The sequence below is a fragment of the Manduca sexta genome, chromosome 23, assembly GCF_014839805.1.
Source record: "Manduca sexta isolate Smith_Timp_Sample1 chromosome 23, JHU_Msex_v1.0, whole genome shotgun sequence".
Taxonomy (NCBI): domain Eukaryota; kingdom Metazoa; phylum Arthropoda; class Insecta; order Lepidoptera; family Sphingidae; genus Manduca; species Manduca sexta.
Window position 1 is genome coordinate 16,831,868 of NC_051137.1, and position 17,219 is coordinate 16,849,086.

Consider the following 17,219-nt stretch of genomic DNA (forward strand, 5'->3'; position numbering starts at 1 on the left):
TACTTGAACACGAAATCGATAAGACTTTGGCGCAAATATTAGTAAACACACCAAATGTGTGGCCATTACACCGTGACCGGTGCCTTTATAGCGAGAGAGCAGATTGCGGCGCGAGCGCAAGTCCGCCGGGCGCGTGCGCGGGCGCGTGTGTGGGAGCGCGTGCGCGGGCGCGCGTGGGCGCGTGCGGGTGCGGCGCGTGCGCGGGCGAGCTGCGCGCGGCGCTGTGGCGGCGGATGAGCTCCGTCACTGTGATTGCCACTTGCACTGTGCCCTTGCCCTCTAGCACATCTGCCGCACAACACATCAGCTTCTGTAAGGGAACATAATGGTTTAGTTATTTATGTCGATACTAAACCTAAAAATAATTATTTGTTTAACATTTCTTATGCAACAATTTATATACGTGGACGTAACCAAAAACATTCCATACCATTCTATCAAGTAAAATTGAGTGTTGGTAAAAATATATCTTAATAACGATTGTAGATAGATAGATGGCTCATCAGTTTCAAATTCCAACTCTATTAAATCAAAATTTAAAACCCAAATAACTGATATCTAATTATTATTTTTTAGTTTTATATACGTAAAAATGACATGATGTTATGGCAAATAAAAAAAAAAAGTTGCCAATAAGAAAATTTATTTTACGTAGAGAAACATTATAAGTACATACAAAAAGTACATTTTGTTAAGTTAGACAATAAAAACTATAATAGCCAAAAAACATTCCAAAAATTTTGTAACAATATTACTTACTTAAAATTAGTCAAAAGTGCATTATAGCTTTTGTGCCTTGTAAACACTCATTTTATAGTAAAAAAAAAAATTAATACTGAACTAATTTTATAAGAAAACAATAAAAACTTATAAACAAAGTGATCTGTATAAACCTTAATATTAATCGAATATAATGTAAGACTGGTCTAATGTATTTAATCATTGCTTGGCAAGAAAAAATATACACACAAGGATAAGAAGCACTTGCACTCAGTTAGATATCACAGTCAAAATAAGAATAAAAATAACCTGAGAAAGAAACAGACAACTCGATAATCGGATTTAAACATGTTATATTTAGAGCTCATTATTGGATCTCAACAACTTTTTCGATCCATAGCCAAAATTGACCAATCAGAGTAAACATAATTTTTACATCTTTACAAATGACTTTGATTGATCGGTTATTCCAGGGTTCGGATCAAAGATCAAGATTGAGATCGTTTATTGTAAAAATGAATAAAAGGAATATGTTTTGTCTTACATTAATACCGACATGATACCTGTATCATTCAATGCGACTATGAGAAAACTGGTTTTGTAAAATTTATAGAATGTCAGGCAAATTAGGCATGAAGGTACTAAGTTCCGATAGGCGGTGAAACCGTCAATGATAAATAACTAAACCAGTCGTAACTAACTAAATAAATAAGTACCCAAGCACCAAAAGCGAATAAATATACTCGGTAAGCATTTAAAATTAAATATATTATTTATAACTCTATATTTATAATCATTATCATTGTACTGGCAAATTTAAAGCTCTAAAAAGTTTGAGAAGCGTAGAAAATAAACGCACGTACATACTTATACATATAAATGACCAGATTGGGAAAAAGCGTCACAGTGACAATGAATAGATGCAACTATTATAATTTTCAATGTCTATCACGGGAAGGTATTTGACAGATCGTATCTATGGTTCAGACAATGTTGGCATATTTAAGGCAAGACTGTGTGCTTTTTGTTTACATTATTGTTTATTGACAGATAATATGGTCTTCAGTTTTTATTGTGATGTTCGAGAGTAAAAGCTTAATTATTAAATTTATATAATTTAGCACTTTTGATAACACACACACGCCTTTTATCCCCGAAAGTGTAAGTGGAGGCGCAATTCGTGCACTCACTTTCCACCGTGTGTATTCCATCCTGATGTGGTAGGGGCGAGTCCATCGCCAAATCTGACACAAATTCTAGACTTCGGGCTGATACTGAGTAGAAAACCCACCATCGTCTTGTCCGACCCGGAAATCGAACCCGAGACTTCAGCTCTGCAGTCGTATCGTAAAACAACTAAGCCGCCAAGGCAATCACTTTGTGATGAATTATGTAAATAGTTATCAATTGTGTATTTTTAGCTGTATTTACCTGCGTTTATCTAGAAACGTAAACTATTACTATCTCGTTTATCTGCTTTGTTAATTATCTTTGTATTGTTTATTTAAAAATCGATTGTAGCAAAAGATGAAACTTCTATTATTAATGTAGGACTTCAAACCAACATTGCCCGAATCATTTATTAGATTTAATAATAATAAACAATATAATCAGTAGGTAGGCATAGTCAAAAGTATTTGAATAGTATCTTTGCAAATCAATGTTACGAGTCACACACAGCACTGGTTATAAAAAGTTGGCAGTGTTGTCATGAGGTTTCATTTACACAAGAATTCAAATTAAACCCTTAAACACACACGAAAGAGTTTCTTTTTAGCTGCCAGAGTAATAAAAAAGTTTTTAAACGTACGAATAGCAATGCAAATAAGTCCAAGGAAAGTTAAATTGAACACAAGAAATACGGAATAAGAGAAAATACAGATCCTAGTCTTTTATATAAAACAACACATCTTTGGAATGATTAGAAAATATCATAAATGTATTCTAAACGACAATAAATTATGCAATAATCTCTCTAATAATTTATAATATGTTTTAATACATACTTCGTATATAATTTGTTTTAGTACAGATCTATTTTGGCATCCAATTATTCAAATCGGTTGGCATTGTTTAGGAATATCTGTTATATTATTCAAAATGTTTATAAAACGTTGTCTTTTAATATATTTTTTTTAAATTTATACGCGAAAAGCCTCGAAATACAGTCTAATTATCACTACACGCTACAGTAATGCAGTTTAAAGACACAGTAATAATGCGGGTAAATATTATTCTTTTGTTATCTATATATCGACGGATGAAGGGCTAACTGGCTTAAACGGCATTTTTTTTTGCGATACAAGTTTCATACATATTTAAAACCGCACTTTTCTATGTTTTTTTTTTAAAACTAGTTAAACATTTTCGAAAAATATCGCACGAGTCAATTAGCCTAACAAACGTCGATATAGGATAGTATGTCATATCGTCAGAGGCGGCCTTTGGAGGAGACGAACCAGGCAACCGTCCAGGGCCCCGCGCAGGATCTTAGAGGACCTTTTTTAAGAGTTAAATCCTAAGAAATTAATATTTTTCTAGACCTCGTTTGGTATTTTTTGCCATCAACTGGGGCCATGAAAGGGTTAGGGCCGCCACTGCATATAGTTTTATAACTGATCGTGACAAGAGGAATTTATATATTCACGTTTATGGGAATTTTTGCATACAAAATAGAACTATTAATATTATGTTTCTATGTTAGATTTTCGACATCACCGCATACAACCGTGTCCATACAAACTGCGAATTTCCAATATACTTTTGTATTAATAATACAATAACGATATGATGTTTCGGTTAAGGCATATAATTCTTATTTAATAAGAAAATATGTTACGTCATATCAGCTAAGCTAAGTGTCGAATACCTTTACTTCATGCACCATCATTTTCACGACATATTTCAATTGTACTTTTATTTAAATTAAGTCATAAGGTTTTGTTATTAAAAAATCTATTTAGTTTTATATGTTATATTCAAAAAGGATTTATTGGTATCGTTTTTAATTTCGTAAGATTGGTTCATAAGAATTGTATGCACCTACTATATACTAAAAGTGCGTTTATTATGATAATTAATGCATTCATAGTTAATATTTCTACTTGTGTAAAAATCATCTTAATTTGGTGCAAAAAGTTCGTCTACTAAATGTCTTAATTACGCATAGCTAATTATTTTTATTAAAATATTAATAATGTAAAACAAATAATAAATAGCTGAATGAATGTCCGTACGTTGAATAACCAGTTATTGTTTTTAGTATACACCCAATGTAATACATTTTTCCTGACATATAAAATTCGTTGACAAACAATTTGGACTCAGTTCAACCGTCTTCAAACGCGACTAAATTTCCTTTCACAATTTTCAAATTAACATTTGCATGTTTATAATGGATTCGTAATTCAACCATAAAAACAATCACAACTTGGGTAACTTCGCGAATCCGCGAGCGAAGTCGTTGAAGAGCACGCAACGAATAACTTAATTCTAAAGAAATTGGCAAACTATATTCCAAAACAACGAAAACACTGAGATCTCTGGAATAGAGCCGAGCATTCACCAAAATATATTATGATGCAATTACTTAAGTTACTTTTTTTTCAACGAAGACGTGGCAAAGTGGCCACACTGCACCTGACGATAAGTGAAGAGATGCCCAAAATGTCGATCGCCAAGAGATAAACATCTCCAGACAGTCGGCAAAATTATGTCGGCCTGCTTAATAATAGCTTTTATTTATTTCATTCCTTTAGACTTAGTAAAATATGGATTTCGTACATTTTTTCCTCAGGCTGCCTAGTCTTGGTGGATGTTCGGCATCAATAAATCAAACTCAATATAAATTAATAAAAACGCAATAAACGCAAACGCAATTCGAGAAATGCACACAAAAATAACCAATTGGCAAAAAATATAAGAAAAAAAAATCTAACCGCTAATTTTAAATGCCTCGTAACAGGAATGAACTAATAAACACTGGAATTAATAAATCAGACTAATTTAAACTAATTTAGGATGCGTATCAAATGCTGGACATTACGGCGTCTCACTATTTATCAATAAATCATAAAAAATATTTCATATTGACACATGCTTTGACAGTCGGAATCAATCATTTTCTTTCGAATTGTCCTTATGTGACGTTCGAGACATTTTCGAGTATACCTAATGTCAATCCACTTCAATGTTCTATTGCATTCACCAACCAAACTACAATATTTTTTTTAAATACAGCAACAAATCTCATCTTTTTATAGAATAAATAATACTTCTAATTCCAAATAGTTCAGATCTTAACAATACTTCAAGTTGATGTTAGCACTTCGGCTTGGTTAATGCAATGAATTATTTTTTTTCTTAAACAGCAAAGTACATAAGATCCGCCATTTGATAACATCAATTCAAATTACATAACAAAAAATCAACTCCTACACATTCTAAAAGCTCGCAATTCCAAATTTCAACTAACAAATCTTTTTTCATCCATCAAATTCCTATATCAGCCTTAAATACAAAAAAAGGTTATTCATAAAAATGTGTAAACGTAGCCTCAAAATTACATTTCAGACCACAGGCACAGTCAGACTGTGAGGAAAGGCATCGAACACCACAGTATTACAGTTATTTCGTTAAGCTTTTTAACCTTGCACGCGAACTATGTGCTTGGAATGTGGCAAAAAATACGACACGACTCCATTTAGCTTTATTGTGATTGGTTGAGAGACTGACACGTGACTGACGCATTGGTCTCTCGACCAATCAGAAACGTCAAAATTAAATATCGGCTTACGAGTCGCGTTTTTCGAGACGTTCTACGGGAGCTGGTAAGTTTTTATATAGTGATTTCAATGCTGTTTTGCCATTAATTAGACGAATTATGTGAAAATAGAGATGTAGACAATAAAACAATTGCAGACAGTTCTGTTAGTGCAAGGTTAAATAATAAAAGATCTCGTATATCTTCTCACGGGCTGTTTACATCCATAGCTGCGAGTGAACACTCAAGTTTCAAATTTCACTGGTTAAAATCGCCACACCCCAACATTACAAACGTACCACGCGGTACGTCTTCTCAGACTTAGTGAATTTCTAACTCACGATATTTTACAACGGATACATAATCAACACAATGGCCGACACAAAGAACGTGCCGAGACACAGACAAGTATAAAACACTCGGTCGTTGTCATTTTTAGCTTCGGTTTCGTGGTCCAACTCCTTGTTCAGATTGTTCTGTATGTCGAGATTCATCTTCCCCCTGTCATATCTCTCCACCTCCTCCTGCGTTTCCATCACAACAGGGAAGTCAATTTCATCCGTGTCGTATATTTCCAAACTGTCACTCTTCAATACGGCATCCGCTTTGCAAAACGGCGTAACAAACTGCACCCTATTGTTTTGGTAATACGGCCCCCTATTCCGCAACTCCGTCCCGTAAACGGGCGAATAGTGTCCGTTCTGTATTTCCGCGTTGTTGTTCTCGCAGTTCATCTGGTACTCTTCGGATTCGTCGATGGTGTAGTGTGTGCACTCGTAGTTGAAGTTGCTGACGTGTCGTTCGTCGGAGTAGCGCCGCAGTTGTCTCTGGTAGTTGGCCTCCATCTCGACGTCGTCGCCCACGTCGACGGTGAGCTGGTCCATGCTGTAGCGGTATGGGTCAGTTTGCATATCCTTTGGCGAGGCGTGTGGCGTGGCGTGTGGTGTGGCGTGTGGCAGGAGGGCGGCGACGGTGCGAGCGAGTTGTATGACGCCGCTGTTCCCGTCCTCGGGTTCGTTCACCAGAATGTCTTCGGGCGAGCAGATGGACTCCTGCAACACACGCCACCCGTCTCTTAGTTTCACATTTCTATACATTGCTCTCGCGAAAGGATATCAAACGCCCTGCAACACTCGAAACGGACACGCTTTCCAAATGTGGACGATAAATGCGACGGAAATAAGATCGATTTTATCCGATTGCACGAACAAATGATAATGTGTTTTTAAATAAATGTAATAGTCACGGCGGTGTCGTAATACAAACATTAAAAAATATATAACACCCGAAATTATAAGCACAATGAACACAATGTATGAAGACACAAATTATACATACCTCCTCTACTCCAATTTTCCGGCACGCTTCTAAGAAATTGTCCACATTCCTTCTACACCTGGCCATTGTGAGCTTCGGCTGCAAACACAAAAATCAATGATTTTAATGCATAATACACAGATGCAAAATCAAGTGGTAGTTTTCAGTCATACATTCAGGCTTAATTCTATATTTTTGAAATATATCTTGGCATTCAGAAGATATTATTACTCAAAACAGTCAAATATAAGAATACATAACCATGTAGCAGCTTTATTTTAACAACTCATAAACAAAAATCATTACTTGTTTAAGGTCAATTTACCTCGAAGACCCGCCCCACCAGTTTTTCTGTAGGGTTGTTGCGGGGCGTTGTGGGGTAAGATGAAGTGATGAAGAAGTAGGATGATTACACGATAAATGATTCAAATGATCGTTCCATTTACAAGGGCAGACGTTTTCAGTGCGTTAGGAGTTGTGTGTGTGTGGGGGGGGGGGGGTGTTGCAGGGTACGTACTTGCGTCGCGCTGCGTACCTGCGCGGGCGAGGGCACGTGCACGGAGGCGACGGCGCGCGGGCGCACGTGGTTGGCGAGGTGGCACAGCACCACGCCGTCGCACAGCACCGGCGCCAGCTGCTCCGGCAGCGACATCTTCAGCCGGCTCTCCAGGATCTACACACATAATAACACATATTAATTAGATATCTATTCATCATCAGACTATATTTTAGTCCACTACTGGACAAAGGCCTCCTTCAATATGCGCAATTTCACTCGGTCTTCGACCTGTCGTATCCAGTTTCTGCCAGCGACCTTTCGCAAATCATAACTCTGCCTAGCCGGAGGGCATCCTAAACTACGATCACTCATGGCTCAAGAACTCTTTTATCCCAATTGCGTAAAACTAAACATCTTTATATTTGTAGTCAGATTTCCAGCTATTGCAAGCATTATTTGCCGCACTTATATTGATATTATTGTGGAAATATTTCAAGTATATGTATTGGTTAACGCATAATATATATTTACATTAAATTCGGTGAGAATAATTAAAATTAACACACGCGATTTAAAAAAAATATATATCTTAAGATCGCATATTTCGTCTTGCGGCTAGTTTCACTTCAATTGAGTAGATTGAATAAATCTAAAGCTAATCTAATTGTCTTTGACACACATCGGTCTAGAGCGAATCGTCCCCGAACTTACATCATCAATAACAATTCTATAAATAGTAGGGGTCGCAAACCGGTATCCCGGATTTCGAAAATACCGGAATACCGGACCAAATTAAGAACTTCAAAATACCGGTATTGATTTTACAAAAACCGGGATTTTCGGTATTTTATAAAAATAAAATTCAGTACAAAATGTGTGTATAATTATTAATTTCTCGAGTTTTAAATCGCAAAAATTTTATTTGCTTGCTATTTCATTCATTCGTGTAGGCGTATATTCTATAAAGAGCGAGCAAAGACATGGCTTATGCCTATATTGCTACTTTTGTTTTGTTCTAAGCATAGCGGTGTTGACTGTTAGTTGTTATTTTTATTAGAACTTATTAGACATATTTTTTGTTCTTTAAAGTCTATCCTCATTATTCATAGGCGTTATTTATCTAAGGACGGAGCATTGCTGTGATAACAAGTCTGTTTCTTAGTGCTGACGGCATGGCAGCCTTTGCAGTGCGCAGACGTAAGGCCGTTGTGATTGGCTAATATTGTGATATAACTTGAATCTATTTGGCTGTCAGCTTAACATAGCTGAACAAACAGCAAGCTGTCAGATAAACAAAGTTGAGAAACATAACAGAGGGAATAGATGTAAAATACAACCTGTTTAAAAGCCTCGAGCTGCCTACAATAATGGCCTGGTCTTTCATGGCAATTTTGCGGCGTTTACCGAAAGGCCGAAATTGTCCTTATTTACCCTATCTACAGCTGCGGACACACAATCGACTTGCTCCTGAGAATAAATGAGAATAAATTTGCAAGTCATCAGTATACAGATGGTACGCACATTGAAGATTTTGTTTTAAGAGGTTTATCAAGATAGAGAACCATAATGGGAGAGTATGCCGTCTTGAGGGACGCCACAGTCTATATCACGCCAGCTAGACGAAGAGTCGTCTAGGCGCACCAACTATTGGTGTCCTTGAAGATATGACGAGAACCAATTCAGTGCTGTGGGCGAAATCATAAGGTGGGAGAGGTTTGCAAGAAGAATGTCGTGACTGACTGTATTGAAAGTATTGGAGAAATCAACCAAAGCCAAAACAGTGACTTTGGAATCCTCCATGCCCGCCCTAATATCGCCAGTCACTTTGAGGAGTGCAGTAATAGTGCTATGGCCAGGTCTGGAGCCAGACTGGAGTGGGCACAGTAGGTTGTTTCGGTGCACATGCTTAGACAGTTGCTTGTGAGCACAGGCCTCGAGCACTTTCGAGAGATTAGGAAGAATGAATATGGGACGGAAATGCTTAGCAAGTGATGGGTTAGGGATTTTAGGAAGAGATAGCAATAGCTCTCCGCCACAAAGACGGAAAAATACCAGTGCTGAGGGAGGCGTTAATGATATGGGACATGATTGGTAGAAGTTGGTCCAGGATAGGTATTATCATGCGACGACTGATGTTGTCACAGCCAGTGGCATTGGATTTAATGGACAGGATGACTTTTCTAATTTCACCCAACGGCACAGAAGAAAAATGAAAAGTATTAATGTTAGGCCTGGATAGACCCGCTAAAAAATCCATGATACGACGCCTAGTTTGGTGATCAATCATGGTAACAGATGTGAAATGTTGATTAATATCATCCAAACCAATAGTCGCACCGTAGAGATCTGAATACCCAGAGTTCCGAGGAATCTCCAGATACTGGCTGGCGAGGAAGAAGAAATACTACTGAGAATGTGTCGGCGTTTAGCATTACGAACCATCTGGTTACACCGATTCCTTGCAGCCTTAAAAAGGCACCAGTTCTCCTCCGAACGATCCCTTCTGTACTGGCGAAAAGCCCGATCTCATCGCCATCCTAACCCCATGTGTAATCCATGATGCAGGAGGACGTTTTAATTTAATTTTCTTTAAAGGGGCATGGGTATCAAAGAGTTAACAGACAACGCGGTTAAAAATTGCGACTTTATCGTCAACAGAGGTGGCTGCCAATAGGTGATCCCAATTAAAGTTAGCAGCGTCTCCTTTCAGCTTATCCGCATCGATGCGACCAAAACTACGCAAGTGCAATATCTTCGAGGGGAACTTGGGAGGTTTAAGGGCGTAAGACATGTAGATGAGATCATGGTGAGGGAAGCCAGGAGCGGGAAATTGACCGTGGGAGAAAACAGAGGAAAGAGCAGAGGTGAGGATAATGTCAAGCCAAGTGTCGAGACCATTTCATGGTGGGTGGTTTACAGTGGTAGGACATGCTGTTTAGCAGAGTTAAGGATAGTGAGGAGTTTACGCGATCGAGAAGAGTGGCTGGCAAGGAGATCAGTATTTAAATCACCCATGATGATGTGATGAGCTTATTCAGAATTCCACTGTTTCCAGACTGGAGAAGTAATCAAGAGATGAGGGACAGTAAATTACACCTAGTAAGGTTTTCACTCTCTTTACCCAAACCTCAAGAAGCAGAAATTTCGCATAAGTAGAATAAGAAGCAAAGGAAGATATTACAGTTTTATATTTCAGGTCGCTACATAAATATATAGCGACTCCGCCTCTCGTGTCAACTCGATAATTTCTAATCAAAATGAAACCAGGGAAGGGGTAAAGGGTATAAGGAAGGTGAGGTTTGAGCCAGCTCTCAGAAATCAGAACGGCATGAACGTTGGCTTACGAAAATAATCTCTTTTCATTCAGCCTTTAACTAACCACTAAGCTGTCATTAAAATTTGACATTTAATTACCAACTTAAATGTGTATTTCCTATTTTTCTTATATTTCTTCAAATACCGAAAATACCGGAATACCGGAATTTAATTTAGGTCAATACCGAAAATACCGGTTTTGAAAAATGGTCCGGTATTGCGACCCCTAATAAATAGTAAAAACATACCAAGCTAACTCACCGTCCTCAACTGCTGCAGCAGATCCGACTCCTCCTTCTGTTTATCGAACTCCCTCTTCATGGTGAAGCTGAGTTTGTCGGTGGGCGCGTCCTTGTTCCACGCCATCTTGCCCGGCGGCTTGGGCGCCGCACCTTTCAAGTACGAGACGGTGGTCGTTAACAACTTGGTGCCGTCGCCGTTCACCTGCCGCGGTATGCTCGACTTGCCTAAACTGTTGTACCCTAACGTGCTAGTGGGGGACTTCGTCGGCGACGTGGGTTTGATGTACGCCTCCGCCTGACCGTTCACCCTGTTGTAATCGACGTTTCCGTTCACAGCCGAGTATATTTTGTTGACGTTCCTCGATGGAACTACTTTTTGTACTGGCCGTTTGTTCTCCTCCTGTTTTTCTGGGTTGCCATTTTGACCTTGGATTCTTCGCGGTGTCGAATGCAATAAGGGGGAATTTGGCACTTGGGACGTGTTCGGTGATGAGGTAGACACGCTCGAGTTGGAAGATGTGGATTTGTATAGACTAGGGGATACGTTACTGTAACCGTTGATCGGTGAGTGGGGGTTGGACTTCTGGTGGACTGGACTTTGGTTCAGGGGTGAGGAATCGAGCTCGGGGGATGGTTGGTCGGTGCGGGGGCGGTATATGTCTTGCTGGCGTTGTTGTCTTAAGGCTTCTTTGTATTGTCTGAAAAGTCAGAGATACAATCAATATTCGGAATAATGGACATCGTTAAAGCAAATAACACATAGATTTCACTCATTGGTTAAACGTCACACAGGTAAATGAACTTTGAAGTTATACACAATGCGCCGTTAGTAATATATTAAATATTAGCCAATGTTATGACTAATAAAATTCAAAATAGCTTTTGTTTAGAACAAACTAGCGTCAGAAATCCGAATGCTAGCGATTAGCGGTTATTAAATAGTTTATATTACTTAAATAATCGACTAACTACAATGATTGTACGGATTAGTTGCATGATGTATATTTTAATGGTTTTATGATAGAAGAGAAAGTCTGATAATATCATGTTTATGTTGTAAGCATTTTAATACCTAGCATTTTATGTTCCGCCGTAAAGAACAAACCTTTATTTGTAATGTTCCATTCGAGAAAATATTTAATTCCCAACAGTTTAGTATAATAAAACGGCTGCTGTCACGACATGATTTAACAGGTTTAAAAGAATTTTAATATACATTACTCATTATATAATACGAATTCACATAAAATAGCACATTATTCGTTATCAATAATACTACATATTACAGTTATGTACAGTCACCCACAAAAGTAGTTAACCAAATAAAAAATTACAAAACGCTTCTGCACATTTACTACAACCGAAACATAATATTTTATTTATGTAAAATAAAGTTAAGCTTGTGGAGTTTATTTTAGTGAAAAAAAGCGGTTGTTGATAACGACACAAGAGTTTAAAGGCGATTTGAAATTATAAATTTGTTCAGCTACTTTGTGGCTGACTGTACATCACTTTGATCTACTCGCAGTATAGATAAACTTGAACCGGGAAATGGCAGTACGCATTCTATAACACATGTAACTCGTATGTTGCGTCAACAGTGAAAGCAGGAAAAGGGAAAAAAAGTCTATGAATTCATTCCTATAACTAACTAATCTAAATCGCAAAACTTATATCGATCGATCAGTAAACGATCCCAATCTCAATCTTCGATTCGATCCCGAGGATTAAGCAATAAAAATAAGTCATTTGTAAGCTATCAAAAAAACTTCATACTGATTGGTCAATTTTCACGACCGTTTGAAAAGTGCTACTGAATTGAGTGGGAAAAATTATCTCTATCGTTAATCGCTAGTCGCTAACAAACTAACCAACACAATAAAAAACGAATGCCCTACGAGTACCATAATTCATTAACGTTGGCTTATAGAAATTAGTACAAAGCTGTGCCCAGCCACCGAGTAGAGATGCGCTATAATTTGTTAGTATGTGAAATCTACGTGTTATTTACCCTCGTTAGTGGGGGTTGCAGAGTATAAAAGTTATATTGTGCAGCTGTCATAATGGTAGTGAGCTAATCCTGCGGTTTCTATGACGGGATTTCTCGTTACATACGGTATTTACCGGGAATGATTTAGCCAGTTTCTATTATGAATAAAACTGCAAATACATCCTTAATATGTATATTATAAAGGATTTATTCGCACTACTAAGTCATCGTTTCGCAATTCGAACTATTTATACAGGGTGTCCCAAAAAATAATGTCAAGCGGAAATCCAGGTAGAACAAATCTTCTATTTAAAAAAACCATTTAATTGTTCAGATCTGTCTGATCTGATCAGAAAAATATTCATGACTCGAAAACTATGGAAAATAGCGGAATATACATGAGGGTGATTCAGATACCCCAAAGGATATAAGCTCTATCTCTGGACCTCCGCTTGACTCTATGTTTTGGGACATCCTGTATAAATTTTTAATATCTCTACTAATCAACATAACTGCACAATACAACATGAGCATTAAATAAATTAGAATACATAAAAAGTGCCACAATGTAAGTGAGCGTCGTGTTTTATGAATGACAATGTACCTGTATGTTTGTTGATGGGCTAATTTACTCTTATCTTCACTGTTAGACATGTTCCCATCGGGTGATATACGGACGCTGAAAGGGACAACACCGGGGGTTAATAATAAAAGAGGTAGAAATAAAAAAAAATATAAAGAACATAGCGACGATGTGACAGAGGAACTGATGGTGATGATGATAGATTAAACGGGCTAGATATCGCTGTTTACCTCTGCTTCGGCCGATGCAACATAAATAAAAACATAATTAAATAAATAAAATTATAATACAGATCGCTAAGGTAATACTATAGTACACCACGTCAAAGTCTAAGTTAGGTATATCCACATTAGTTTAAAATTAGCTAAATCTTCACATTTATCATACATATTTCTAACCACCCTCTTTGCTCTCATTATAGCGACATCTGTTGAGATATAAACACAACATCTCTAACACCTATTGACTATTACCTTCTTCCTTTTATTGGTAGCATAAAATGGTCTCAAATTCACCCCATGCAAAAACCCATATTAAATGCTAATTCTACAAAACTTTAACTACATTGTTAGGGGTTAAATTATTTCGAACTCACCCGGTGAGGAGAGGTGTCATGGGCGCTAGCGGTGTTTCGCTCGACAGTGACTGCGCTCTGGACAGAGCAGCGCCGGGCGATAAGGTTGAAGGTGTGCTTGGTGTTGACCTCCCCGAGCCTCCGCCTCCGCCAGCCTCTCCACCTCCTGAGAAACATATAATTCAAAATCATATATTGTTGCTATAAAGTACGCTTATACTAGATTTCCATTTGGCATCTAATTGACATCTTTAACATATGTAACGTGCATGTTGCATAGATTCCAAGTGAAAGCAGGAAAAGGTCAGATGTCTATTGAAATCCAAAATTTTTGCCAATGAAAAAATTGGCACTTAGTTTTTCATACATATTAACACTTTACTGCAGAAACAGAACTATCAGTTACATATAAATAAGGTTGCAATTAGGTATTTTGTGTTAAGAAATGATAAGCTGCTTGAGTGTGCCCTTTGGTTTCTATATTCCGAAAGCCTAAGCTCTTTTCCTCAAAGAATAAAAATTCTTTGTATGTAAAAAAAAGATGTGTTCATGTTTATAATTGTCACACATTAGGAATTCGCAGAACAATAAATGTTTTTATACAAAATGTTATTACTGTTGCGTGTTGCAAATTGCTATTAAATGATACACAGCTTGAAGTTATTATAATGAGGAGTTAGGTTTGTCTAGTTTGTATAAGGAAAAAAGGACAAAACGATAAATTAATATAGAATTGAAGCACATGATGTAAGTTTCAATGCAATGGAAGACAGTTTTGTTAATTTAATTGTTATGATGCTTCTGAAAGTAACAAAAGCCAACTGAAGGATTCTTATATCGTTTGCATATCTGAAATGTTTTATCAAGATAAATACAAATTCCTCTCTCAACAATAACAAATCGATAATATTAACCACTACAGTATTTACGTCTTAAAAGGAATGTCCATAAACAGTTTCGTTTATAGTATAGATCCATAAAGATATAAACGCTCCAATAAGTGGAGTAACAATGGCGCCAAATTTCGTGCCAGTTCCGGCCGTAAAAAAGTCATCGAGTCATTCAACAAACATTATGGCGCGACAGTCAGTTTTGTATGCCAACCGTATTCAATATTTGACATTGGATTTCTATTTACAATGAGGACGTGCAATATGAAAATGCCTCATGCTGTCTCACACACGTACTTAAACGTATTCAGCAAATAACATCCTTAATTAATGTCCTATTTGCAAAGAAACGTCACTGTATAAAAGACGTTCATTAAAGTGTTTATTTGTGCAAGAAAATAACAATAATTATTTCTTTCATTTGTATTTAGGTATTTAAATATATATTTGCAAAATGTCTGGATCTTGTTTTATTAGCGCAAACAGCGGCCTCCTTAATATCAACTAGGCCACTCAATATCATAATTCTTTCGAATTGACTTCGATTGAGAATCGTTAAACAGAACTGACGTCAAGCCAACTTGACATAAACGAGCAGATATATTTGCTCTAACCTGCAAATAAGTACTAACCCTCGTAAGAAAAATTGCCATATTTAAACCACTCACCATCATTCGACCATCTCTTCTCGACGCCATCCGTACAGTAACCGCTGTCCACGACATGTCTAGGCTTATGCCTGAGACAGTCTATCGTCGCGTTGCCTGATGTGATTTGATGCGTCGCGCTTTGATTCGGGGAGTTGTTGATGTACGAATTGTGTTTTGCCGTTCGTTTGGTCTCGTCGATCCTTCTGTGCGTCGGCAACGTGTCCTTGTTGGCCATGTTCTCGAGGTATTTGAATATATGCACGCGCCCGCGCATGCATACCTGTGAAATGTACCAAATTTATACAAGGGTTATTAATAGGTTTTATGGAACAACGATGTTTTGGCGCCTTGTGTGTTGCAACGGGGCTATAGTCGATGTTGGTAAATGCCGGCATATCGTTTGCGTATTCTTGCAAATACATTTTAGTTGTATGACAATAGGGCAAAAGAAATGAAACTAACACAGGACCCGCATACTTGTCACTCGCCAAACGTGACTGTTTTAGAGGATTTGAATATGTTCACAAATTTAATAGTATTATTTCAGAAGTGCATCGCGTACTGCGTATTTTTAACTGACTTCAAAGGAGAGAGGTTACCTTTTCGATGCATTTTTATTATGTTTATTCAGCGACATTTACCCCGTGGTCAGATTTAAATGACTATTTTGCGTTAGATTGGGTATAGCTTCGAAAGGTCTCATTTTTATTTCATAGGTACCTAACTTGGAAGATGCAGAGGAGAAATCTTCAAAATCTAGTAGGACGTATGCAACATAAAAAATTTAATGATTATTTTTGTTTTGTGTTTATTATAGTTTCAAGATATTACCACATTAAAAATATGGTTGTTTAACCGTGAACTTCAAAAATGTAAGGGAACTCTTCAAAATCAAAAAGACTAACTTTTTTTGGGTTCTGTTCATACAGTCTATAATTTAAATCCAACCTTCCTTAACCTGCGACAAATAGGCTACGTGACATTTTCCACGCAGCCACGCCATTCAAAAGTAGTGGTCAGTGGACTAATATCAATGTGGAATAATAATTATTCTCTGTGACGCATAATTAAAAACACCCACTAATACTTCTTATCTTGCTAATCTTATAAATGCTAAAGTTTGTGGAAATGGTAAATGTTTTTTAGAGGTAATTTGAGAAATTAAAGAACAGATTTGGATGAAGTTTTGCTTATGGACAGACCATGTCCTCGATAAGCATATAGGCTACTTTTTATATTTGTAATTTGCTCCCAGATAAGTTTAGATGGCGCTGCGGACTAATAGTAATTCAATGCTTTTTGTAACGGGATTGGATTTCCACGCGACCGAAACCGCGAGCAAAGCGCCACATTACATGCACAGCGCCAAAAATTTAGTCATGTAATAAATAAAGAACAAAAAATCCAATTCTGTAATGTCGAACCATGATAAAAAACGTCGGCTAAGCTTTAGGCAATGCAATTTTTACATTAATAAATATTTTTCTTTAATAATTTTATGTACATTAAGGTTTTATAAGCGAACTTGACGAAGATTAGGAATAAATAACTAATCACATAAAGAAAAAAATCTGTAGTGATAAATATATTGTTTATATTATTATGCATATACTTTTTGATTATAAAATGTTCCTATATTTCCTGTTTTCCTTACAATACTATGTATATTCATATAAT

The 17,219-nt window shown here is 37.1% G+C and overlaps 1 protein-coding gene across 4 annotated transcripts in view; it reads right to left on the bottom strand.

Moving 5' to 3' along the window:
- Positions 1–5,804: 5,804 nt before the first annotated feature.
- LOC115456252 (leucine-rich repeat and calponin homology domain-containing protein) overlaps positions 5,805–17,219 on the bottom strand; it is a 61,974-nt gene continuing 50,559 nt past the window's right edge. Inside the window, exons 5-11 of one of the 4 annotated variants that reach the window (XM_030185237.2) lie at positions 15,561–15,822; positions 14,024–14,168; positions 13,450–13,524; positions 10,875–11,553; positions 7,335–7,472; positions 6,821–6,898; positions 5,805–6,534 (exon numbers count right to left, since the gene is read on the bottom strand). In XM_030185237.2, the coding sequence (XP_030041097.2) occupies positions 5,830–6,534; positions 6,821–6,898; positions 7,335–7,472; positions 10,875–11,553; positions 13,450–13,524; positions 14,024–14,168; positions 15,561–15,822 (2,082 nt within the window). In that variant the 3' untranslated portion in view covers positions 5,805–5,829. Of the gene's footprint in view, positions 6,535–6,820; positions 6,899–7,316; positions 7,473–10,874; positions 11,554–13,449; positions 13,525–14,023; positions 14,169–15,560; positions 15,823–17,219 lie in introns of all 4 variants that reach the window. The other 3 variants (XM_037441801.1, XM_037441803.1, XM_037441802.1) reach the window with 3 other exon arrangements.